A 22,297-nucleotide genomic window follows, 5' to 3' on the forward strand; every position below is an offset into this window, starting at 1 on the left:
CCTCTTGTGGCCCGGGGTGATGGGTGGCAGCACCACCGGCTTCTTGCCATCGTCCCGAGCAGACAGGGCGAGCATGCGCGCCTGCTGGATGGATGCCGGGTTGGCAATCATCGGGTTGATGGTGTTTTCGGGCGGCGGGGCCGGCGGGGCAGTGGACTGTGCACCCACTTGAGCTTCCAACGCCCGGATCTTGGCTTGAAGTTGGGCAAGCGTTTGATCCAACGGCACTGAGCTACTTGGGTTTACAAAGTTAGGTCCGGTTTGCTGTGTTTGGACCGGCGGGTAGGGGACAGGCGTGTTGCGGTTGCCGAAAGTGAGGCCGAGGTGAGAATGCATGATGAACGGGGAAATGAATGGATAAGTTGGTGATGTGGAATAGAAGGGGTTTTAGTGTAGAATAAGGCTGTAGAATAGCGTAGAGATTAAATCGAGGTAATATGCCTGCGTCTACTGTAGGAACGCTTCGTCGTCGGTGAACGTCGTCGTCGAGGTCAGGAAGTCGAACGACGAGAAAACTGCTCGAGCACTGCCGCTCGGCTGGACGCTACTGCCGGCCTCTCTCGGCTTCGCTAGAGCTCGTCTGGCACTGCCACTATATCTCGAACCGGCATTGGCGGATGCACTGGCTTGACGGACAGACACGGCCGGCGTAGCTCCGGCAGCCGAGATGTCGCCGTTTCGGGTCCTGATTGAAGTTGAACGCCACGACCCTCGGGCCTCAGCATGAATTGTCATTGTCGTATACGACAGTCCATGTTGGCGTAGTAGCCAAGGTTGTTCCATTTACGGCATTCCCGTCTGTATATCTGTCCAGCACTTCATTCTCCATATTTAATCAGCTATGTCAGTGCCGGAGTACTTTTTCCAGGTAGGTGTGGATGTCGCAGGTGAGTTTCTTGTTGACTCAAAGCAAGCAGTGCCTGCGAGTCCCTAAGCTGCGCTCACACTAAGTCCAGCGGCGACCGTCCGCCCACAACTACGTCTTACACATGTCATCAAGGCTATCACACGCTGACAAAGTGCAAAGCCGTCCACACTGCGCTGTATCCACCGGCTCTTTCCCCCACAACATGTCGCTCAACGAATGCTCCAGAACGATCAATCGATAGTCCATCGCCAGGTCGACTTCTCAGGGGAAATGACCAACGTGTATGGCATCCGCCTATGGGCTTTATGGCATCGCTTTTGCCTCCGTTCCGCATTGCATGCTCTTCTCTCGGCTCGGCGATTCAGAGGGTCCTCCCGGGTCTCCTGAATCAGGCGAGGCATGTCTTGGTCCATTTTTTCTTCACCGCCCAGTGGGGGATCTGAGCGCTCTTCAGATCCCGCGCTTCGGTGTGTATACTCGAACTATCTCCTTTGGTGCCGTTGATAATTTGGTCCCCTTGCAAGAGTGCGACTTCCATCTTGCGTGGACGGAAGAAGTACTGGACGAGGAGAACAGATGTCACTGTGAGCCGTAGGTCATACGCGCTGACACTTCGAAGAGGGACGCACGGTGTTCCATGACTCGACATAATGTCCGATTGCTTGATGTTTTGCGTCTAGCTGCTTCGCTGGCACTGCCTTCATCTTGGGATGCGCTGTGCGTGGTTTGAATTTTCGAGGTCGATTTACCAGGGACCCGGGACGCACCTAGCAGGGGCAAGCCAAGACTCAAAGTATCTTTGACAGTGAGCCGTCCGGCTGACTTAAGATCGGCGAGGAATCTGTTGTTATATGTAAGTCCAACCTAAGCAACCTATCCTCTATGCTCAGAGTGAACGGGTAGACTACTCACCTGAACCAGGCTTCCTCGGGGATGTCATGCGTGAAGAACGGATGCGGTTGCAAAACGCATGCGGGAAGTAGGCGAGGAAAGCCATCTTCGACATCGTAACTTGCGCTTTGGACGGTCATATTCGGGAAATCTTGGTCAGGGATACTGGGCGGTACCGGCCTATCGAAACAGGGCGGTGGCGGGTCCAGGACGTTTGCAGAATCTCCTAGGAATTTCAGGATGGAGCAGAGTTGGAAGCCGCGCTCTTTTACCACGCTTGGAGTACTTGGATCCCTGTACGACCGGTTACCGCTGCTGGACCCCGTGTCGTATGTTGAGGATGCTGCGTATTCTTTGGGTTGGGTTGAGATCGGGCGGGGGAATGTAAGGGGGCCCTCTCCTTGCAATAGCTGATCCAGTTGTCCATGGTCATTATGATAGACACGCTGCGGTGCCGAGGGTGGATTATAACCTGCGTCTGCGATTGACTGCTGCTGTAACGCTTCGTATGGCGGCGAGGGATCGTACAGAGAGGCCTGTCTGGTAAGGGACGAAGATTCCACATGGAGAGTCTGACTCTGTTCGGTTGGAAACTCGGGACCGTCCCCTGGGGAGCTGGCAACCTGTGCCTTCCATGGAGATGCGGGACTGCGCAAGTGTCCTAGTGGCGATTCGATCCTCTTTAGCATGACGGTTGACTTTGACCCACAATATCTCGGGCTCTCTTATATGGTCCGGCATCTGTTCTCCAAATGACGGCCGTTCGAGCGCTAAGTAGAGTACTGCGGTGAAGTGCCGAGCCAGCCTCTTATTAGTTCCTGAAACCTATGTTTCCCGGAGAGTGTTGCAACTACTGATCCAGTGATGCTGTCTGCATATCTATCATTCCCTCTCAGACATTACACAGTGGTGTGCGCGAGCCATGAGTCATGACTGATTGCCCAGCCACCACCGTGCCTCAGCTGCGGTGCCACTAATGAAGAGCTGTCTCGCCGGGTTACCCTCGACCTACTGGGATCCACAGACAGCAGCCATGGTGTTTATTTGGATTTTTGGGAGATATGAATCCATCTTGCTCGAGCTCCCATGTCTGCAGCTCTGCACTCCTAATAGAAAGTGCTCCTCGCTCTCAAACCCTTATCCCGTACTAGCACTGCACGCCTGGTGAATAGCTGTCGAACGCAAGAGGTTCGTACGGTCATAATCTTGATTCTCCTAGTGCAGGATACACGGAGAATTAGGCAAACGCGTGAACTACATCACTCCTAGTAGTCTACCTGTGCGGCTATGATATAAATTCCCTCGATGACCCGTCGTACGCACTCAGCGCCACAGCGGGAGTATTTTTGCCTATACATATATCACTTACCTAAAATAGCCATTATTCGGTTTTCTGATTGGTTAGTTCAACATTTTTGTAAATCATAAATGGCGCATCTCCCACGGGATGTTGTGAGGTCACTGAGGTCCGGTCCGGCCCGGCTTTGATTGGTTTTTGACCCCCAATCTTGCAATTGAGGACCGAAAGGATTGAGATGAATCACCGTAGTCAATCCTTGGACGCGGTCTTGGAAGACCTCCAGTCTGCCTACGCATCCATCTGCACCTTCAGGCCTTATATTCACACCTTAGCCATCCTTGACAACTCGGGCGAGCCCCTCATCTCAAAACCTTCCGCTTCATCAAGCCTGGACGGCAATCAAACGACTCTACCTGGGTTAGCGAAGTTCAAGGAATCTGTGAAGCGAGATGTGGAATCTGTTGGTAAAGTATGGAGTTTAGTCCTCTTGTGCGGCAATCGCGTGATTCATATATATCGAACAGTAGGTTCTTCGATATGGTCGTAACCAACCCGACTTCGACGCGGGCAAAGTATCTATGAACGCTCCATATCTGCTCGCAGTCTGGCGAGAAGTTCTGAGTGCTCCAGCCCCTGTTGTTGCAGTTACCCAACATCTATGTGATCCTCGTGCCATATCTACCGATAAACCATCAAAAGGCCATTCCAAGCGTCAACTCACCGGCACCGAGACAGGTGTGAAGGTCGACGTGATAGCGGACGGGGGAAGGCAGTGGATTAGAGTGAATACGTGAGTGTCTCGACTTTTTGATGTCACACTTCGCTCCCCTTCAAGCAGTCTTGTCAAATCTCTGCAACGGCGCGCCGGACGGATACGGGCTACCTCTCATTCACCTGAAACATCCTCTATTCATTCGTTGTGTAAGATAATCAGTCCTTAACACCTTGTTTTCTTTCGAAACACTAGCATCACGGCGACACGCCTAGGATACGAGTTCCAGGAGCTTGATTCCTATCTGAGTGACTCTTCCTCTGACATGACAGAGCCCTCTGGCGAGTACCAACAACAGTCAAATAACGAAGTTTCCTTGATACGCATGGCTAAGTCGCTCGTCGCTGCCGCCCATGCAAATCCTCTGCCCATACTCAAAGGCGAATCTCTTCAGTATCCCAAAGTGACGATACGCTTCACGAGACTCGAAGACTATAGTGCTCTATCCTCTTGGGCATCGTCTTCTACTACCCACTGCGATGAAGCTCTTAGGACGAAAATATGCGAAGCTCTAGAAGAAGTGAAGCGATTGGGTATAGAAGTTCAATTTGGAGAACGTCAATACAGCTTCGCCGCTATTCCTCAAATTCCTCGTTCATTGCAATCTAGCACTCCTCAGTTCCGACCGACAGCGTCTGTCAACCTGGACTTGTCGCTGCTCATCGCACTCGTCTCTGATATCACTCACGCTGATCTCCCGAGGACCACTGCGGAGGCCGCTTCTCGCTTTGAAGACCCCTCAGAAAGAGGATTGGAATCACACGTCATTGAAGCAGGCTCTAAACAACAGGGACACCCTCCGCAGTCACGCGCCTTGATGCAACAGCTCCAGCAGGAGATGCAAGAGGGACTGCTGGATATCTTGCGTCGTCGGCTCTCCTGCCACGTGAACAGAGTATCTAGACGTTCAGGAGAGACCTCCACCGCTGCAGTGAGGGCCGAGCCGTCTCTAGTCGAAGCGGAAGTTGCTGGGGATCTCTCTTCCAGTGACGTCGAATTCTTGACAACCGCGGAAGCTAGAGATCGCTTCTTCGATATAGTGTGGACCATAGGCGGCGAGAAAGAGAAACGGCGGGCCAGTGCGCTTTTCCGCGATGTTCGTAGTGACCCTGGAAGTGGCGTGGGCAGATCGTCTCCAGAAACATCTCTCACGGTAGAGGAGAGTGAGCAAATGTACTGGCAGGATTCTAGATATCCGAGGGGCTATCTTCCCCTTGTTCCCATCAGCGTCATGAATAGTGGTCCGGTTTTGCCTGAACCGGATTCCAGCTATACCCGGAGCGGCCATGGTGCACTGTTCATGGCGATAGCCAAGACCTGTCGCCAATTGCTCCAATTGGAACCGGGCGCGAAACCAAAATCCAAGATCTCTGCGCACACTCTGCGCAGCCTGCTCTTTGGCGCCGAGCGAGGGTGGACGACACTTACTGCAAATCGAGCGAGCGCCAAGGTGCTCATGTCGGAGGTTCGGGCCAGGTACTGGGCAAGTTTACAATTGTACGGCCAGGATAATATGGATGCGGCTGTGTGGGCAGTGAATCCGAGGAGTTTAGCGGAAGGTATGTACCAGCTCGTGGGTGGCAAGACGCCTTGATCATGATAGGGCGCAAGCACGCTTGCGTATCAGCGACTCAGTTTGTTGCTCGGAGGCGACATCTAGTGCTGCCCAGACATGATGATGGGGCAATATATACAGTATGGTGTCCAAACGTACAGATACTTATCGATAAAGACCATAACACTGGAAGATCCAGGGAAACCTGCAGTCCCGGAAATTCATGATGAAGGCTAGACTGAGGCGCCAACAACCCTGCAGGTGAAAGGTAGGCGACCGAGGGTAGGTGCATCTGCCCTGGTCGTCGAAACGGTGTCGATGGAGATCACCTATATCGTATTTGAACGTCTGATGACGTCTCCACTGTAGAGCCTTCGCCAGGTCCATGCGCAACAACATGTGAGTCCAGCGTGCGTATGGACTGCGTCCGACAACAGGAGATTATTTGGTCGCTCGTCTCCAGTGAAAGCATGGATCAGCTTTGTACTAGGAGTTTTACATGAGGATGATGAATATATGGTACGACCTTCGAGCACGTACCGTGTCATCCAAAATATCCCGTTGGTGTTGCCCTGTATGTACCCACACAACACGCACAACTCTGGCGCTCCACTGGACTGTACGGTGTGCGCATCAACGAGGATGTACTTCCCTTCATCCAAGGGCATATTGCGTGTGCGTGCGATATATTGATTTCCCTCGCCCATTGGGGCAGGAATGGGTCGATACATAATGCCGTCTAATCGTAGGTCAGGAATTGATATCCATCGGAGGTCGCGATACGTCTCCTCCACAATTAGCGTTGCAAATGGACGATCAGGGTCATGACTTCGTTCAGGGGGCCAAGGACCTTTGTAGTGATCTGAGAACACCTGTCTAATTTTTAGCATAGGCAAAGGCTTTGATCAGCGACATACACTGAATGCGTCAGAGTCCTCGGAATGCACCAGGCATGCAGTGATTCCAGTGCAATGCAAATTGCTCTCCGATGCTTTCTCCACTACATCCAAGGCCTCGATGAGAATGTCTGCTCGTCTTCTCTGGAACGGCTGTACCGACGCTTTGTATGGCTCCAGTAGTGCTCGCAGCTGCGCCCGGCATAAGGTATCGAATGACGGAGCTATCAGTTGGAGGAAGGAGGGTGACGTGCAGACCTCGTCCATAGTCTGGTTACTGGCGCAGAGGTTAGCTTTAGGACACGACGACCGAGGGCATCCGAAGCATAAACTATAGACCGCACCTCATCATGGCAGACACAGCCTGACTGCATAACCCCTTTAACCGTTGATAAGGGATGTGGCGCGGAATGTCGTAGCCATCATATTCCATGGCTACTAAACGTTCCTCTTGAAGGAGTCCTGCTATTTCGTATAGTGGATCCGTCACGGTGAGCATCAGATGCAGCACGGGATCCTCCGTCGTGTATCGAGCATTACGAGGGGCCATTGCGAGAGCCTGTGTCACCAATTGTCTGAGGGCCCTGATACTGGAACGAGCCTGGACACTTATAATTAGGGCGACAAGAGGCCATCTGGAGAAGGTGTTGCATATGTCCCTCAGATACCTAACGGCAATCCTGCGTAGTAGGAGCGGGTAATATAATCTAGAAAGAATCATGAGTTTTCCTATACACGCATAAGGGTATGTTTCGGCATTCACTAGTACCTCAAACGAAAGAGAGGGATCCAAAGTGTGTGCCAAGCCCACGAGAAGGAGGGAACATAACGTTGCTCCAGGATGTTCCATTGGTTCGCGCAAGATAGGGACGCGAATTCATAGAGACTTTGTATCATGCATCCAACAACTCCAAAGACGATTGGGTCAGAGGTCGATGCAATCAGGTGCCAAAGATACTGTACGATGCCGCTGTTGACTGCGGCCCTCAAGCCCGGAATAATAGAAGTGAAAGCTAATTCCTGCCAGACTATAGAAGACGAAAGTCTAGAAGCAGCGAGTACTTGCAGCTGCGGTTCCCTAGAGGTATTCAAGTCAATTCACCACAAGCAGCAAACAATTGTGGCACGTACATGAGCCCTCGAGTAAGACGCGACAATGAGGTAACCGTGTACGGCAGTAGGACAATCATTTCTTTATCAGTCAACTTCTGGCGATAGTATTCACTCAGTTTGTGCTCAAGTGCATCGAAGTCTTTGATAGCCGGAAGAAGTGCACTTTCAGAGACGCTAGCCAGAGCGCGGCGTGAGGATTCCGCTGGTAGCGCACTCGATAAAATCTCAGATTCATTGACCAGATTACGGAGCACTTCCGGAGCGCGGAGATTGACAAAAATCTGGCGGATAGAAGGGTGAAACGACGCTAGGGCGCAGACGTAGTATGCGGCGAGGAGTCGAGCTGAAGGGCTCGCATTCCTGGAATTTGATCAGTTCCACGTCGCAGATCAGCATCCTATCTTACCGAAGCTGTGCCACCAACTTTCCGCATCCGCGAGAGAAGACCGCATTCTGAGAAAGAGATACTGCAAAGGAGTCGCGGCAGATGCGACAGTAAGGGGCAAATAAAAGCTCCACTACATCCTCGAATGACGGAGGAAACTTGCGTAAACCAGCATTTTCCCCAAGCCTCTTGCACCTCGGATGACCAGTGCAATCTACGATAGCACACTGATGGTTCTTCCACTCTATTCTGTTTATCATCATGCCCACAAGAGCGTTAGGTCCTTTCTTGAACTGACGCTCGGAGACCCGGCTTATGAGGGACGTTAAACGGGCCCCCATAAAACTAAGAAACCTGTCCATGGTACGTCCCGGCCCAAACTCCATGGTTATCGTCGATGAGGAAGAAACTGTCTCTGCGATAGACAAGGCAAGTGGAGATAGGCCATCGTTGGTTTCAACGGAATAAAAGCGCGTGAGCTTGCTCGGAAGTTGAACTGTAAGGTGCCGTGGCCGTGAGCTCATATTATGCCCAAGGTAAACAGCAGTCGTCCGTAGGCGGTATTTGTAGGAGAAACGCGACGTTAGGAGAGCATTGCAGATAGAACTGGCTAGCTTCTAAGAGAGTTTGGTCGAGATATCCGCGTATCGATCTTCTCGAACGGGATTGAGGGCGGTTGTTACCCGGGGATTCATACATTTGTAGTCACATTGGGTCCAGGGATATACTCGAGAAGATGATCTGTGTTCAAATCCAGAAGCTAACCCCGAGTCCAAATAGAACGCTATGCGATGGTCTAAGAATAAATTCAACGTCTCGAGTCTACAAGCGCCTCTGCTGACATTTTGGAATGGAAGAGGGAACTTACAATATCTTCCTCGGAGAAGGTTTGGGTCTTCGGAAGTCGCCACTGGCGGGCGGCCCCATGACTTTATTCATAAGGTATTTTCGAAGATGGATATCTTTTCAAGTGAGGCAGCACTGTGCAACTACGAACGACCTGATAAGACAGTTAGGCACCATCTCAAACGCCTTGGAAGGTTAGGCCCTCAAGCACATGTCCCTGTACTTAGCATCAGAAAACGATTGATGAACTATTCGAGAACAGCATTAGTCTATGAATGTCATGTGGCGATGGCAGTCGCACCTTACTTGATCGCCGACAGACGACCCGCACTGTGTGCGACGACTTCAAGAGCTAGCTGAGTAGCTTCACGGATGCCCAGGCTTTCATATTGGTGAACAGACGGCTAAATAAGCACAAAAAATGGTAGAAAGCTCGGAAATGACCGGGCGCTCAGGCTCCGCGAGTCTTCACCTGCCGTGCTACAATTCGAGGGCGGAGTGCGCCGGGGACTCCCTTCCATGCTCTGATACTGCTCTCTACGGCATTTCTGTCGCAAGGGACATTATACTTATATCCCCCTGAGATATCCAAAGCGACAGCTAACGCCTTTTCATTTCCCTCAGTACACTACAACACGCTATTTAGCACAGCCGTTCAGTGGTACCGATGAATCACCTCTTACCTTGAATCCCTTGTTTCTGACCGCAGGTATCAGCATGTATATATTTTTCGCAACATTCAAGATGCCTGCTGAACCAGGTAAGCAAGATAGGCGCGGCGGCACAGATCGAAATGTCACTGGCAAAATGTGGCCAAGTGCGGCTATATGGTGTCGCCAAACAATGCCAAACGAGATTGCGCCACTGGCACTTGAGCGTTTGACCTTCACGGGTCACCCTGCGCATCCATGTCTCCGTTTGATCTTCTGTTTGCATGGCATTTGGGTCTCACACGAGAATCGGAACGAACATGGGCTACCAGTTTATTACTGTGGCGATGATTATGGTACAAAGTTATCAGAAGCTATGCTACAAGTCCGGTGAGAGTCCCTATCTCCTTAGTCCATGAAATGGGAGTCGTGTTAGTCCACGGAACCCAGGGTCCTTTCGGCTCTGAGGTCCATACATCCTTGAACATGCTCAATTGCTGATCGTGACAGACGTGTTCTTGACTTCGAACATCGGCCATGGGCCAGCCTACATTCACAGGCACATCAGCAAGCTACCTCGGAAAGGACAAGTCATGAGATACTCACCCCGACAAGCGAGAGGTGCGCTACACTGAGAATGGCAGGTCCGCTTTGAATGTTGGACGGGACAGTGACAGTGAAGTTCTGGTGTGGGGGCTTGGACCCCGTGCCGGGCTCAGTGCTGTACTGGGGATTGAAGTCGCCATTGTATAAGATAGTGCCCATCGCTTCGGCGGGGTCGACGCAATAGTTGTTGTAGCACGGGCGGAGCCCGATGACGATGGCGATTTCTTCGGACCCGGTGAGGGAGTTCTGCATTATATTTGTGAGTTTGTTGATACATAGTCCGGGCGGCGAGAGACGACGTGACGTACCGGTCTGTCGACCTCGACGGTGAGGCTGCTACCCGGGGAGACGGTGGTACCGCTTGCTGGTGCACCAATGTCAATCGTCTGCGCAAGTGCACTGGCAACGAGGGAGGCTACAACGAAGAGGAACTTCATCTCGTGGGAGTGCGCAGGGGGGTCGTTCGTGAGGTGAGTGTTTTTGTTTGGGGGGCTGCTGGACGTGGCGGAGGAGCATTTATACTGGGGCGGGATGGCGTGGGCGAGTGGCCAGATGAACTCTAGCGCGAGAGGAACACTGCGTCAGCGCAGATACATAGCCCTAGGTCTGATGTCCGTGAAACGAGGACCGTCGGCGCAGCTCGTTTTCGTCATTTCAGTCATGCCGATCCCTGTCCCGTCCGGACAGCACTCGCCCCAGTGTGTCTGTTGTATGTAATGAACGGCGTTCTCACACTTGTAACCCGCCTAGGTTTTCCAGCATCTTCCGACGGTCCTGACCGCTGAGACCAGGCTGCAGTTCAGTCGGTCGAGCCGTTCGGGCTCGAGAAGGTACGAGATGCGGGAGTTGAGCTCCACATAGGTGTTGTATTTTGGCCGCGGTATGGACGGCACGACACGGTGAGGGCTCCCCCCGTTTCGCACGAGGCTCATTCACTTCCGACGTGCCGCTTATTTAGCTCCGTACAGCCACCATTCCCGCCATTTCTCCGGTGGCCAGATTGTTCGCCGACGGTCAGGTACAACACTAGCCAGGCACTAAGTACAGAGAATGCATCGCAGTCGTGGTGGACTGTAACGTTAGTTTGCGTCGCTCAGAAGGCATTTTAATAGAACCCCGGTCAAAAGTTGCAGCGGGATTGAGAGGTACACCACTGACTCGGAACTGGTTGCTCCGGATCGCAGGCAAATCCATCATTAATATTATTACCTTCATGGAACGGAGAATATGACCGGGTGACATTGCCCCAAACGTTTTCCTAGCACAGGGTCAGAGTCATGTAAGTACTGTGACTGCACTTCATTCCCGTGTTGGACGTTATTGTCGATAATCGAACATTCTAGAGCGAGCCTTTAGAGTGAAGAAACACGGCTGAGTAGTCGATTACAGATGGAGACCTTCACGCTGTAGTTGACTCTGGTGACTTCCATAGTGGTTACCCCAATATGCAGGTACTATGTTATCTGACCACGGTGCCGTGAAAGGAGCAGACATCTTTGCGAAAGCCCTCCTTTCCTCACGACACAAAACCTGATTAGGAAAGATATTTCCTCTTATAGTAAGACATCGCTTCGTTCACACTTGCATGTTCAATGCTCTGTTTTCATTGGGCTTATGCTCTCATACCACGGTGCACTCTAACCTTCAGACTTTGTACCACCATCCGGCTATGCATCCTCTGGATTCTGCTCGATTGCAGATTATGGAATATGTAGCTGCAGCTTCTGCACAAATACTACGTAGCATCGGCTACTGACCTGCCCAGCGATCAACCTCGGCCTCCTATGTATCTTGATTCTTCAGCAATCCACGTCCAATCGCCACACTGTCAATTGATGATCCTTTTGCCGGTCGGGGTCTGAAAGATGCGATAAGATAAGGAGCACGGGCTTGGGCGACTGAGCCTTATTCTGGTCCCTTGCTCTCTCCTCGCCGACGATCCTTTCATCCCGCCAAAGCCCAAAGATAGAACCCCGCTATGGCGAGTGAACTGGCTTTCCACCTCGCCCCGAACAACCTCTCCACCCGAACGCCTCCTATCGGGCAAGCCCTCAGCTGGGCGAAGCAGTACGTCCCAGCCCCTGACCGTCCCCTCCTCGACATCTCGCAAGGCGTACCTGGCACCCCTCCGCCACCGGTCCTGCGCGATGCCCTGGCAGCAGCGGCTTCTGCCCCAGGCGTCTTCGGGTACGGGCCAGACGAGGGGGAGTACGAGTTGCGCAAGGCGGTGGCAGAGGAGATGAGGTGGACGTACGGAGGTCAAGACAAGGGAAGTGGTGAGGTTGATGTGAATGCGGAAGACATTTCCATCACGTCAGGGTGCAACCTTGCGTTTGTGGCCGTTGCGATGTCGTTGGCGCAGCAGGGGGATGAGTTTATATTGCCTGTTCCCTGGTGAGTCTGAGGGGAATGCTTGACATGGGCAGCTTTTCTGACCTTTCTACAGGTACTTTAATAACCAGCGCGTAATCTAGATTGACAGTGGAGTGGCGCGGGGGCTGATACTCTGCCTCTAGGATGACGCTGAGCCTCCTCGGCATCAAGACCGTCGAGCTACAGACATACGCACACGACCACTTCCTCCCTGACCCCGAGCGGTGTGCGGCGCTCATAACCCCTCGGACACGCGCCATCGTCCTCGTCACGCCCAACAACCCGGTATGTTCCCCTCCCCGTCTTCCTAATGTGCACTGACTACAACAATGCTCATCTCGGTTAGACCGGCGCGACCTACCCGCCGTCCCTCATCGCCTCCTTCGCGTCCCTCGCGCGGACCCACAAGATTGCGCTCATCATCGACGAGACTTACCGCGACTTCATCGCCTCCTCGCCCCCGCACTACCTCTTCCACTCCCCCTCCTCGCGACAAATCGCACCCGAGCACCAGCCAACGGACTGGTCCTGGCGCCCCACCGTCATCTCCCTCTACTCCTTCTCCAAGTCGTACTGCATCCCCGGGCACCGCCTCGGCGCGATCACCGCCTCGCCCGCGCTCCTCCCCGCGCTCGTGCGCGTGTTTGATTGCCTCCAGATCTGCGCCCCGCGCGGCGCGCAGCGGGCGTTCCTCACCAAGCCCTCTCCGTCCGCGAAATCGCTCCTCCCGTCCCTCAGGCATTTTATCAAGGATAATAGGGACGCGCTGGCCGCGCGGCACAAGCTTTTCCGGGAGCTACTGCCGAGGAGGTGGAAAATCGCGAGTAGCGGAGCGTATTATGCGTTCGTGCGACACCCGTGGAAGGGAAGGGGGGCGAGGGAGGTGTGCGAGCGCCTGGCGAGGGAGCGGGGCGTGGTGTGTTTGCCCGTCGCGTTCTTTGTGGCTGAGCAGGGAGGGGAAGGGGAGACGGAGGTGAGGGAGGAGGATAGGTATGTGAGGTTTTCGGTGGCGAATGTGGATGATGAGCGGATTAGGACGGTGTGTGAGCGGTTGAAGGAGGCGGAGGAGGTGTTTGGGTGGGAGCTGGACTGAGTGGGAGGGATGTGTACGTGAGGGCTACAGGCGTTGCAGTGAGTAGTGCTGGTTACATATTTCGTGGGGCAGTACTGACCTCGTTGTCGTCTCCAGGTACTACAGACAGTGTTCGTAGATTATCATGCTGGCATTACGCTCAGGGGAATATATCGCGACCTCCAACACGAGCCGTGAAGAATTCAGGTGTTCTATATGATTGGAGAATCATGTTATTACTGTAAATTACTGATACTTAAGAGTCTACGAGAGTTACTGATCCAAGTCCGCACATCACAGGTGAGATACTCAGACGATCGTTACATTATTGCTTGTGATATCAAGCACCGGTGACGCACTAGCCTCGAAAGTGTCGGAAGTCAGGTCAGCCATAGAGTCACCCCATCTTTACCGAATAACTCACCCCGTTCAAGTAGGAATGCGCTACGGTAAGGAGTCATTCGCTCTTGGCGATATTCTGGGGCACCGTCACCGTGAAGTTCTGGCTCGGCGGCTTGGAGGTGTCGTTGCTGTATGCGTATGCGGGCTTGTAGGCGCCGTTGTAGAGGACGTAGCCCACGCTATGATGCGGGTCGAGGCACCCGTCGTTGCTCGCGCATCCCTGCAGGCCATGAGGAGGCCGACTTCGGAGACGCTCGTAAAGGTGCTCTGCGCGAGGGGGGCGTTAGTAATTTGAGACGGGACAAGGTGATGATGGTGCGTACGGGCCGGTCGATATTGACGGTGATATTGCACACTCCGGTGGTTAGTGGTCGTGGACCCGTTTGTGTCCGAAGAGCTGTTGACGTTCTGCGCGGAGGCCGGGGCAGCAAAGGAAGCAAGGGCGGAACGACCTTCATATTTCCTAAGAGGTGATGGGGATTTGGTGGCAGGTGAGATTAATGAGGAACCGCTTCAAGGTGTGGACAATGGTATGGACAGAGGTCTTCCGTATCCTCTTATATGCGTCCGAGGAGACGGGCGGTCCTTCCCGACGAGAAAATCTGGCGTGGAGATGATGTAGGGTAGCGGGTACGATTGCCACCTGTTGCTTCCGGATCCGTTATTCTTCGTGCCCATATGCCTTTCTGTACTTCGACGGAGCAACAGAACGGATGACGGATTATATCAGGCAACCCTAAGGCGACGTTGCCGTGTTTTCTGGTGGTGCGTACGCTGTATGGTACTCTGCCCGCTCCTCAAAGGACTATTCCAGTGCATATACAGCCAATCACCGTCAGGGTGCCTCTTCTAAGTGACCGCTGGCACTGACCCTGCTGACTAAGTTACAAGTAGACACCAGAAATCTGTACCGCAGACAGATAAATTTCGATCTAGGGACGTTCACGTATATTCAACGGTCACCGGCTGTTCGAAGTACAATGCAGTCACACTAGCCGACACATAAGTTGTCTATGAATTGTTGTTATTCAGCATCCAGTTTGGATAGTACAAGGGGTCTACGGGCCGTCTACCAGATGTCCCAGATTGAATTTGGACTTCCACAAAACCGGATAAGCATGGTTCCAAGACGCTCCCTTACCCCATCCGTTTAACACGCGATCAGCCAATTTATCACCCTTTTGAAACAATCCTTTGGGCTACTGGTACGCGTCGGTGTGTAGCCTGATTCAAGCGATATACTATGGGTTTTCCGTACGTCATTTACCAATGGCGTATTAGTGTCCCTTCTCCGTACTGAGTAACCACCTGCGGGGGACGGCATATAGCGACGTGATAATCTGTCTACCAACAGATGCGCTCAGTTAGACGTGCCTCCTGTGGCACGAACATGATAGTTACATCCATACCCGGCTCTGTCGAGGCACAAGCCTTCACGACAAGAGCGGGTCCAGGTCGTTCCAAGATAATGCCGTCTCACCGATATCGGAGTTTGAGCGTCCAGTGTAGGTCTGCAACCACCCCGTTTTCCTTTCCCACTTTAGCCGCAGAAGTCGTACGTTTCCGCGATCTGGCCAGTGAAGGAATCAAAGCTGGCTCGAAGGCGAGGTAGAGGCGTCGACGCACCTCTTTCGTCGTCTTATCGACCTCCTTCCCAAGCAAGTCACTAAACCATGTGATGTCCCAGGATGCCTGGAGTGAGCAGGTTGTGCACCCAGACAAAGACAGACTGGAAGGTTTCCTGGATGATTCCCTGGTCACGATTTCACCGGATGGGTAGCCACCTAGAAGTCCGCGGATGTTCAACATATAGCCACCCCACCAAGAAGCAGCGAGTCCTTGGTAGTGGTCGTCGTGATATCTGTGGCACTGTGAATTGGAGCAAGTGACCCAAATCCAATCGCGTTTCGTGTCCCATTCTAAGCCTGGACTGAGAGTCAGGGACTGAGCTGCTGCTCTACAACGCTTCCGGTAGGCCATCCAACGGAACATGACGAGCCCTGAGACGAATCGCAATTCGTCGAATTCGGGTATAATTTCGATCTCCACAGATAGAAGACGCCTCGCCGCTATGCGCGCTTCCTCCTGCAATCGCAACGAGGAGGCAGCTGCGAAGACCTGCAAGGGCTCTCTCTTCAGCAATTTCAGAGAAACTAGCTCCTTTCTCAGCACATTTGCCGCGCCCTCAAATTGATACTTCATGGCTGCTGCTAGCACGGGCTGCAGTTGAGACGCACTCTTCCAGATCGGCGCTTCTAAGGGTCCTGGGTAGCACAGCTGTAGGAGCTTTTCCACAGTCTCTCCGGTCTCCTCCATTATTGGTACAATGGGAAGGCCAGAGGCTGCATCCTTTTCCTCAGTGGCGAGGCTGTTTTCTTGGCGCGACGCTGCACCGATGGCGAACATGTCACGGAAGAGCGGCGATGCGAGGGAGAGTATCAGTCTGTGAACACGGAAGTTGATCCCATCCTTTGAGCGCAAGATCACATCGGCGGTCTCATCGTCTTGGAAGAGTGGTTCTGAACATAGTCAGCGGCTCATTGTGGGGCCATTGCTGAACGGAGTTATGCTTACCAGTTGGCTGCCAGGCTTTCTGCGCGCCTGCTCCGGATTCTCTCGCCTCAATCGTGTCCATCGGTTCTCTTACGGTCGTAGTGGTCTAGTAGGAGCTCACGACCCCTGTATAGAGGTTTGGCGCTTCTCCACAACAGGGGTTAAACGCGTGTCCACCCTGGTACTTATACGAAATATGTGGACCTACGATGCGGACTCCGCCGTCACTCCGGATATGATACTGAGTCACTATCTTGAGAGGTGGTGGAGGAGCCAGTAGTGTTTGTCGTCGCTGTAACGTTAGCCTCAGCAATTGGCGAAAAGGTTTTCTTTGATTGTCTTCTCTAACTGGATCATGTGCTGCGAGCCGCTCCGACCCGATGCAATTATAGGCGGGTACAGTATCGCTGATGAGATGGTGCTGAGGTTTGGCCTGAATGGCACCTCGTCCTAGACTTGTAAACGACGTCTCCTCAATAGTCAGTAGATAGGCCAGCAATCCTGTCCTGTCCCGATGCTCCCCCAAGCCTTCGGCAAGAGTTGTAACTTGCATTTCCCAGCCTCCAAGATGCCCCGCGCGCCATCGGGAGAATACGGAACGCCCCATGACTCCATCTTGTACGTCCTCCTCATCCACTGCGCACGGGCAGGCATGCGCAATCCAGATCCGATAACGTCCTTGTAGCATTCGATTGGTGCAATGAAAGCCATTCTAAGATAGTTCGCCACTTTGCTGTGCGCCGACCCGTGTGTGCTCGAGATCCGACTCATCGTATCTCAGGCTGCGACTCCGCTGGTTGTTAGTGGATGGGATCGATGACCAAACATTCGCTCACGGCGGATACGGCTCCCTATACACTGATGTCTCGGTAATTCTCGGTCTATTCGTCTCTCACTGGCTAGCACTGGTAATTGGACGTGTTTCCTGGAATGATCTCCACCCCGCATTGGTCGCCCAAACCTCCGATACATTCGCACATACGGAGGAATTCGCGAGAACAAGGGCGCCGCTGGCTCGTTTCCCTAGGCAGGCGTAATCTACATATATGAGCACGCCGCCTTCTAGCTCTTATGCAATCGTTCATGTGTTTGACTTGATTCAAGCTTCGATCTAAATCCCCACTCGGTTTATCTCCTTATTTTCTTCTGTCATCCTAGAGGCACCAATCAGCCATGGCGGAGTCAGGTAGTAACAAGAGCCATGCAGAAAATAAACAAAGCAACTTCATGGGTACGGTTTGCCCCCCTTCCTGCCTCCATATCCTCGTCACATCTCATCTGATTCAAATGGCTGAAATGCAGTGGACTTCCTGATGGGTGGCACCGCCGCAGCCATCTCCAAGACAGCCGCAGCTCCCATTGAGCGCGTCAAGCTGCTCATGCAGAACCAGGGCGCGATGCTCGCGAACGGGCGGCTCGACCGGCCCTACGCGGGCATCCTCGACTGCTTCAAGCGGACGTACACCAACGAGGGTCTCTATAGCTGTGCGTAATCCCCTCACCCGCCTCACTCCCTGCCACTCACACTCTACTTGGACCGGTAATGTAGTCTGGCGTGGCAACAGCACGAACATCATCCGCTACTTCCCGACGCAGGCGCTCAACTTTGCGTTCAAGGACACGTTCAAAGCGATGTTCGGGTTCAAACGCCAGGAGGGATTCGCGCTCTGGGTGGCGGGCAATGTCGCCAGCGGCGCCGCGGCCGGCGCAGCATCATCGGTTTTCGTCTATTCACTTGACTAGTGCGTCCTATCCTGCATACGGTTTTGTCCGGATTATACTGAGTATAGGAAATTTTGGTAAGTGCGAGGACGCGCCTGGCAGCGGACGCCAAGTCGGGCGGGAAGCGGGAGTTCTCCGGTCTGCTCGATGTGTACAAGAAGACGCTCAAATCGGACGGAATTGTGGGCCTGTACCGCGGGTTTATCCCGAGTGTTATGGGCATCTGCGTGTACAGGGGGTTCTAGTGCGTCTTCCCCCTTTCTCTAACCCTTGCACTACTTGCTGAGGGCTGCATGGGCAGCTTCGGTGGCTATGACACAATCCGTGATGTCGTCCTCATTGGGCCACTCCAGGGCAACTTCCTCGCGAGCTTCGCGGTGGGATGGCTCTGTACGACCGTACGTCCCTCCATCCGCTTTATCTCGCAGCCTGTCCCACTCACAGTATGCAGGGCGCGGCGCTCGCTTCGTACCCGCTTGACACCGTCCGCAGGCGGATGATGATGACTTCGGGGACAAAGGTACGTCTGCCTTTTCACATCCACTCTTATCTGCGGGAAACTAATTGGTGAAAATACTTTTAGGTGCACTATAAGTCGACGGTAGACGCCTTCCGACAGATCGTAGCCAAAGAGGGCGCTAAGGCCCTATTCTGTGAGTGTTCCTGACTTGCTGATGCTGACATCGACTGACAAGCCGATGTAGCGGGGGCGGGCGCGAATATCCTGCGTGGGGTGGCGTCAGCGGGTGTGCTCGCGCTGTATGATCAGTGAGTATCTGCGTTTCGGGATGTGGATGCATGGGGCTGATCAGCATGCACGTAGGTTCCAATTAATTATGTACGGCACTGTGTACAAGGCGGGGTCGGGCTAGATGTTCCTGAGAAACACCACACTATAATACTAATGGACTTCTATACAAATATTTCGGAACTGTACTATGGCTTACGAACATTGTATTGGTCTATAGATTTATGATTATCCTGAGGGGCCACAAATAATAATATAGATTCGTTCTATAAATTACAACGCGAACTATAGGATACCCATACGAAGACCCACACTCCCACATAGCTTCAATCGAGTTTCCTCGCCCACTTCCTGCCGGAAGGCGTCGGCGACGAGTACCGCGCAGTTGGCGTCTGCGGGGGGACGACCACCTCCACCTTGCTCTCGCGCTGCGCGGGCCGCTGCGGTCGCTCCTTCTCACTCATCGCGATCTTGCCCAGGCTCTCCTTCTCGCGGATATCTTTGTCCCAGTAAATCCACAGTTGCGCGCCGAGCACGCCGTTTAGCAGGAGCGCGAGCGCGAAGCCGGCGATGACGAGCGGGTCCCCCACTTCGGTCGCGGTGGTAAACAGCCGGGCGAGGCAGCCGACGATTTGGGAGAGGACGGCGAAGGCGGAGAGCTGGCCGGTAGATTGTGCGCGGTAGTTCTGCATTATCTGGGGCAGCTTCGAGAAGAGGGATAGTGGGAGGGTAGAAAGCTGTAAGAGCGCTAGAATATCGGTCGGGAGGGTATACAGCGCAACGCCGGTGAGTGCGGAGGCGAGCGATGCGACGGTGAGTTGGAGGGGTTTGGATTGGTTGGGGCGGGCGGGAGCATAGTAGATGATGAGGAGGGTGATGAGCACGTTTTGCGCGGTGAGGAAGAGGTTCTCGCCGTAGGTCGAGAAGGGGAAGGCGTTGCGGAAGGAGTAGGCAAGGGTGATCGCGTATGCGAGCGTCTCAAGGACGTACGCGGGCAGGGAGAGTCCGCGTGCGGAGCGGGCAGAGAGAACTGCGCGGGTCAGTGCTCGCAAGTGCTTTCCAAAAGAGAAGACGCACTAAGTAAGAGCTGCGGGACTTTCATGATGGATCCCCCGACAACTATGCCAATCCCCAGACCCTTTGACACGGAATACTTGATACATTCCACGTCCGACACGTTCAGGTTCTCCACCAGCGAAATGTAGCATTTCTTCCGGTGCTTCTCAGCAACCCTTAGCCTAAGCAAAGTGCCCTGAAACTCACCTTGCCGACGATGGCGACGCCGAGGTCGCGAACGAACCAGGGCAGGTTGCGGGTGATGGAGGTCATGGCGGCGTGGAAGGAAGGGCCTGCGCTGCGAGCGACGCCGAGGGTCGTGCCAGCGGGGACGCTGACGGGCGGCATGCGCACGTGGCCGGGGCAACATGCGCGGAGGACACTCGGATTCCAGCGTGGGAATCGGACGTCTTCCTCGGACAGGACGAGGACCGTTGGGCATGCTGCCCTCGTCGAAATTCTTATATTATGGTGATGTGTAATAAAAGACATAGAATACAAGGACGTCTATACCACCTAACTCTCAAGGAAATCCCGTGTACTTGATTCATCTCAGTAAACGGTCACACCTGAGCCGCGTCACGTCGGAAATTGCCGACGCCTTCTCGTATTGACCCAAATTTCCTGTACCGGGCGTTCACAAACTAAGATGGCGGAATACGACCTCACCAACACAATCGTCCCCTACCTCGACCGCCATCTTGCATTTCCTCTCCTAACTCACCTCGTCGAGACCGGCTTGTTCCCCCCAGAAGATGTCGCCGCAGCCCAGTATGAGCTCGCGAAGGGAACGAACATGGTGGACTATGCCGTCAGTTTGTTCCAGCAGTTACATCCGGACGAGGAGGTTCCAGCAGGTGCGTGACACTTGATTTACTTTGGAAGTCGGAGTTCATCAACTTTGCCGGTCAGAATTCGCGCAGAAGAGGGAAAACGCCGTGTCCACGAACGAGCGCCTGCAACAAGAGGCTCAGGCTGTCCTGGACGTGATCGAGAACCCGGAAGTCGCCCAAGCACTGCGACAAGACAAAATGCAGAACCTGCAATACTTAAAAGAACACTACAACGTAACTACCCACCCACTCTTCCTCTCCTCTCCCCTCACCCACCCCTCCGTCCCTAGGTCACCCTCGAGCAAATCCGTGCCCTCTACAACTTCGGCCAGTTCCAATACACCTACGGCAACTACTCCGGCGCCGCCGACTACCTCTACCACTTCCGCGTGCTCTCCACCGACACCGACCTGAACACCTCCGCGAGCTGGGGCAAGCTCGCGTGCGACATCCTCACAGGCAAGTGGGACGTCGCGCTCGAGGAGCTCAACACGCTCCGCGAGTCGATCGACGCGCGCCCGAGCGAGCTCCTCCAGCTGCACAGCCGCACGTGGCTCCTGCACTGGAGCCTCTTCGTGTACTTCAACCACCCGCAGGGACGCTCGCTGTTGCTTGAGATCTTCCTCAGCCCGAATTATTTGAATACGATACAGACGAGTTGTCCGTGGGTGTTGAGGTACCTCGCCGCGGCGGCGGTGCTCTCGCGCAAGACGTCCGGCCAGAGCAGCTCCGGGCGCGTACGGCATGCGATTAAGGAGGTCGTGAAGGTGATACAGATGGAGGAGTACCAGTACCAGGATCCCGTCACGAAGTTCCTGAAGGAGCTGTACGTCGAGTTCGACTTCGAGGCGGCGCAGCGCGAGCTCGGGCTCGCGGAGAAGGTGATCGGCGACGATTTCTTCCTGAACGAGTTCAGGGAGGACTTCCTCGACAATGCCCGGTACTTGATCAGCGAGGCGTACTGCCGGATCCATCACCGGATCGACATTGGGTGGGTGTCATCTTAGCCCATTTTTGAGGAACTCCGCTGACGACTCAATAGCGACCTGTCGGAGCGCCTCAACCTCTCGCGCGACGAGGGCGAGAAATGGATCGTCAACCTCATCCGCGAGACGCGCATGGGCGCCGACGCGCGTATCGACCTCGAGAAGGTACGCCCTCTATCCCTCCTTCCCCTCCTTCCCCATCCCTTGACATTAACCCCCGTGTCTCCCCTCGCAGAACGTCATCGAGATCAACCGCCACCCCCTCCCGATCTACCAGTCCATCATCGAGAAGACGCGGGGGCTCGCGTTCCGCACGCAGGCGCTCGGCGTCGCGATGGCGCGCGCGGCGCAGCCGCCCGTGCCTGTCGTCGAGGAGGCACGGTGAGGTGGTGGGGCGGGAGGGAAGTGGAGGGGACGGTACATGTGCTCTTGCTTGTGTATCATAGGATGTGCTGGTTTGTGTTGTACTGATATTCATGCAAAACTGGCCCTTGGGCTGTGCCGACTTGATGCTACGTTTAAGCTGAGTCACCTTGGATATCCCTCACGATTCCTGCAATCATGTCCGCACCTCCACTTCAACGCGGAATCGTCCAAAAGCCGGGCCCAGTGTCTGTCTAAGGGTCTGGATATGTGTATAAATTTAGGAGTGCGTCATAGTGGGCTTTCC

The 22,297-nt window shown here is 53.9% G+C and overlaps 9 protein-coding genes across 9 annotated transcripts; 4 read left to right on the top strand and 5 right to left on the bottom strand.

The window, feature by feature from the left end:
• Positions 1–1,256: 1,256 nt before the first annotated feature.
• GLOTRDRAFT_96666 (uncharacterized protein) lies at positions 1,257–2,448 on the bottom strand (the record flags this gene model as incomplete). The annotated part of the gene is made up of 4 exons (XM_007872368.1): positions 1,257–1,427; positions 1,498–1,583; positions 1,636–1,709; positions 1,781–2,448. 4 exons carry the CDS (start codon positions 2,446–2,448, stop codon positions 1,257–1,259), a joined length of 999 nt encoding a protein of 332 aa, XP_007870559.1.
• Positions 2,449–3,294: 846 nt separating this feature from the next.
• Positions 3,295–5,507, top strand: GLOTRDRAFT_96667 (uncharacterized protein; the record flags this gene model as incomplete). The annotated part of the gene is made up of 4 exons (XM_007872369.1): positions 3,295–3,523; positions 3,663–3,849; positions 4,027–5,390; positions 5,467–5,507. 4 exons carry the CDS (start codon positions 3,295–3,297, stop codon positions 5,505–5,507), a joined length of 1,821 nt encoding a protein of 606 aa, XP_007870560.1.
• A 423-nt stretch (positions 5,508–5,930) lies between these two features.
• GLOTRDRAFT_96668 (uncharacterized protein) lies at positions 5,931–8,166 on the bottom strand (the record flags this gene model as incomplete). The annotated part of the gene is made up of 9 exons (XM_007872370.1): positions 5,931–5,958; positions 5,984–6,258; positions 6,304–6,474; positions 6,541–6,613; positions 6,669–6,917; positions 6,951–6,989; positions 7,052–7,360; positions 7,414–7,755; positions 7,802–8,166. 9 exons carry the CDS (start codon positions 8,164–8,166, stop codon positions 5,931–5,933), a joined length of 1,851 nt encoding a protein of 616 aa, XP_007870561.1.
• A 1,421-nt stretch (positions 8,167–9,587) lies between these two features.
• On the bottom strand, positions 9,588–10,347 carry GLOTRDRAFT_123360 (uncharacterized protein). The gene is made up of 3 exons (XM_007872371.1): positions 10,191–10,347; positions 9,883–10,128; positions 9,588–9,823 (listed from the first exon to the last, which is right to left on the bottom strand). Exons 1-3 carry the CDS (start codon positions 10,317–10,319, stop codon positions 9,767–9,769), a joined length of 432 nt encoding a protein of 143 aa, XP_007870562.1. The 5' UTR covers positions 10,320–10,347; the 3' UTR covers positions 9,588–9,766.
• A 1,513-nt stretch (positions 10,348–11,860) lies between these two features.
• On the top strand, positions 11,861–13,521 carry GLOTRDRAFT_81780 (PLP-dependent transferase; the record flags this gene model as incomplete). The annotated part of the gene is made up of 5 exons (XM_007872372.1): positions 11,861–12,276; positions 12,329–12,343; positions 12,399–12,540; positions 12,602–13,386; positions 13,445–13,521. 4 exons carry the CDS (start codon positions 11,861–11,863, stop codon positions 13,346–13,348), a joined length of 1,320 nt encoding a protein of 439 aa, XP_007870563.1. The 3' UTR covers positions 13,349–13,386; positions 13,445–13,521.
• Positions 13,522–15,667: 2,146 nt separating this feature from the next.
• Positions 15,668–16,192, bottom strand: GLOTRDRAFT_5864 (uncharacterized protein; the record flags this gene model as incomplete). Its single annotated transcript, XM_007872179.1, has 1 exon — positions 15,668–16,192. A coding segment is annotated over one exon (525 nt), but the record flags the coding sequence as incomplete, so codon positions are not given.
• Positions 16,193–17,369: 1,177 nt separating this feature from the next.
• On the top strand, positions 17,370–18,876 carry GLOTRDRAFT_141248 (ATP ADP antiporter; the record flags this gene model as incomplete). Its single annotated transcript, XM_007872373.1, has 9 exons — positions 17,370–17,513; positions 17,585–17,767; positions 17,832–18,024; positions 18,087–18,248; positions 18,306–18,402; positions 18,456–18,524; positions 18,588–18,657; positions 18,709–18,772; positions 18,828–18,876. Exons 1-9 carry the CDS (start codon positions 17,456–17,458, stop codon positions 18,874–18,876), a joined length of 945 nt encoding a protein of 314 aa, XP_007870564.1. The 5' UTR covers positions 17,370–17,455.
• Positions 18,877–18,901: 25 nt separating this feature from the next.
• On the bottom strand, positions 18,902–20,087 carry GLOTRDRAFT_81784 (mannose-P-dolichol utilization defect 1 protein). The gene is made up of 3 exons (XM_007872374.1): positions 20,016–20,087; positions 19,830–19,962; positions 18,902–19,782 (listed from the first exon to the last, which is right to left on the bottom strand). The coding sequence occupies exons 1-3, from the start codon at positions 20,079–20,081 to the stop codon at positions 19,079–19,081; spliced, it is 903 nt and encodes a 300-aa protein (XP_007870565.1). The 5' UTR covers positions 20,082–20,087; the 3' UTR covers positions 18,902–19,078.
• A 327-nt stretch (positions 20,088–20,414) lies between these two features.
• GLOTRDRAFT_123364 (eukaryotic translation initiation factor 3, subunit 6) lies at positions 20,415–22,133 on the top strand. The gene is made up of 5 exons (XM_007872375.1): positions 20,415–20,665; positions 20,721–20,875; positions 20,932–21,632; positions 21,684–21,792; positions 21,863–22,133. Exons 1-5 carry the CDS (start codon positions 20,458–20,460, stop codon positions 22,010–22,012), a joined length of 1,323 nt encoding a protein of 440 aa, XP_007870566.1. The 5' UTR covers positions 20,415–20,457; the 3' UTR covers positions 22,013–22,133.
• The last annotated feature ends 164 nt before the right edge of the window (positions 22,134–22,297 follow it).

This window comes from Gloeophyllum trabeum (genome assembly GCF_000344685.1).
Source record: "Gloeophyllum trabeum ATCC 11539 unplaced genomic scaffold GLOTRscaffold_00017, whole genome shotgun sequence".
Classification (NCBI taxonomy): domain Eukaryota; kingdom Fungi; phylum Basidiomycota; class Agaricomycetes; order Gloeophyllales; family Gloeophyllaceae; genus Gloeophyllum; species Gloeophyllum trabeum.

What these genes read in the sequence shown, in the direction of transcription:
- GLOTRDRAFT_123360 (XM_007872371.1), bottom strand. Translation starts at nt 10,319, where the DNA reads ATGAAGTTCCTCTTCGTTGTAGCCTCCCTCGTTGCCAGTGCACTTGCG. An exon ending in CCGTCGAGGTCGACAGACCG is followed by an intron (nt 10,129 to 10,190) that starts GTACGTCACGTC and finishes AATATAATGCAG; the next exon opens with AACTCCCTCACCGGGTCCGA. An exon ending in CGCACCTCTCGCTTGTCGGG is followed by an intron (nt 9,824 to 9,882) that starts GTGAGTATCTCA and finishes CTGTGAATGTAG; the next exon opens with GCTGGCCCATGGCCGATGTT.
- GLOTRDRAFT_81784 (XM_007872374.1), bottom strand. Translation starts at nt 20,081, where the DNA reads ATGACCTCCATCACCCGCAACCTGCCCTGGTTCGTTCGCGACCTCGGC. An exon ending in GCGTCGCCATCGTCGGCAAG is followed by an intron (nt 19,963 to 20,015) that starts GTGAGTTTCAGG and finishes AAGCACCGGAAG; the next exon opens with AAATGCTACATTTCGCTGGT. An exon ending in AGTCCCGCAGCTCTTACTTA is followed by an intron (nt 19,783 to 19,829) that starts GTGCGTCTTCTC and finishes TGACCCGCGCAG; the next exon opens with TTCTCTCTGCCCGCTCCGCA.
- GLOTRDRAFT_123364 (XM_007872375.1), top strand. Translation starts at nt 20,458, where the DNA reads ATGGCGGAATACGACCTCACCAACACAATCGTCCCCTACCTCGACCGC. An exon ending in ACTTAAAAGAACACTACAAC is followed by an intron (nt 20,876 to 20,931) that starts GTAACTACCCAC and finishes CTCCGTCCCTAG; the next exon opens with GTCACCCTCGAGCAAATCCG. An exon ending in CATCACCGGATCGACATTGG is followed by an intron (nt 21,633 to 21,683) that starts GTGGGTGTCATC and finishes ACGACTCAATAG; the next exon opens with CGACCTGTCGGAGCGCCTCA.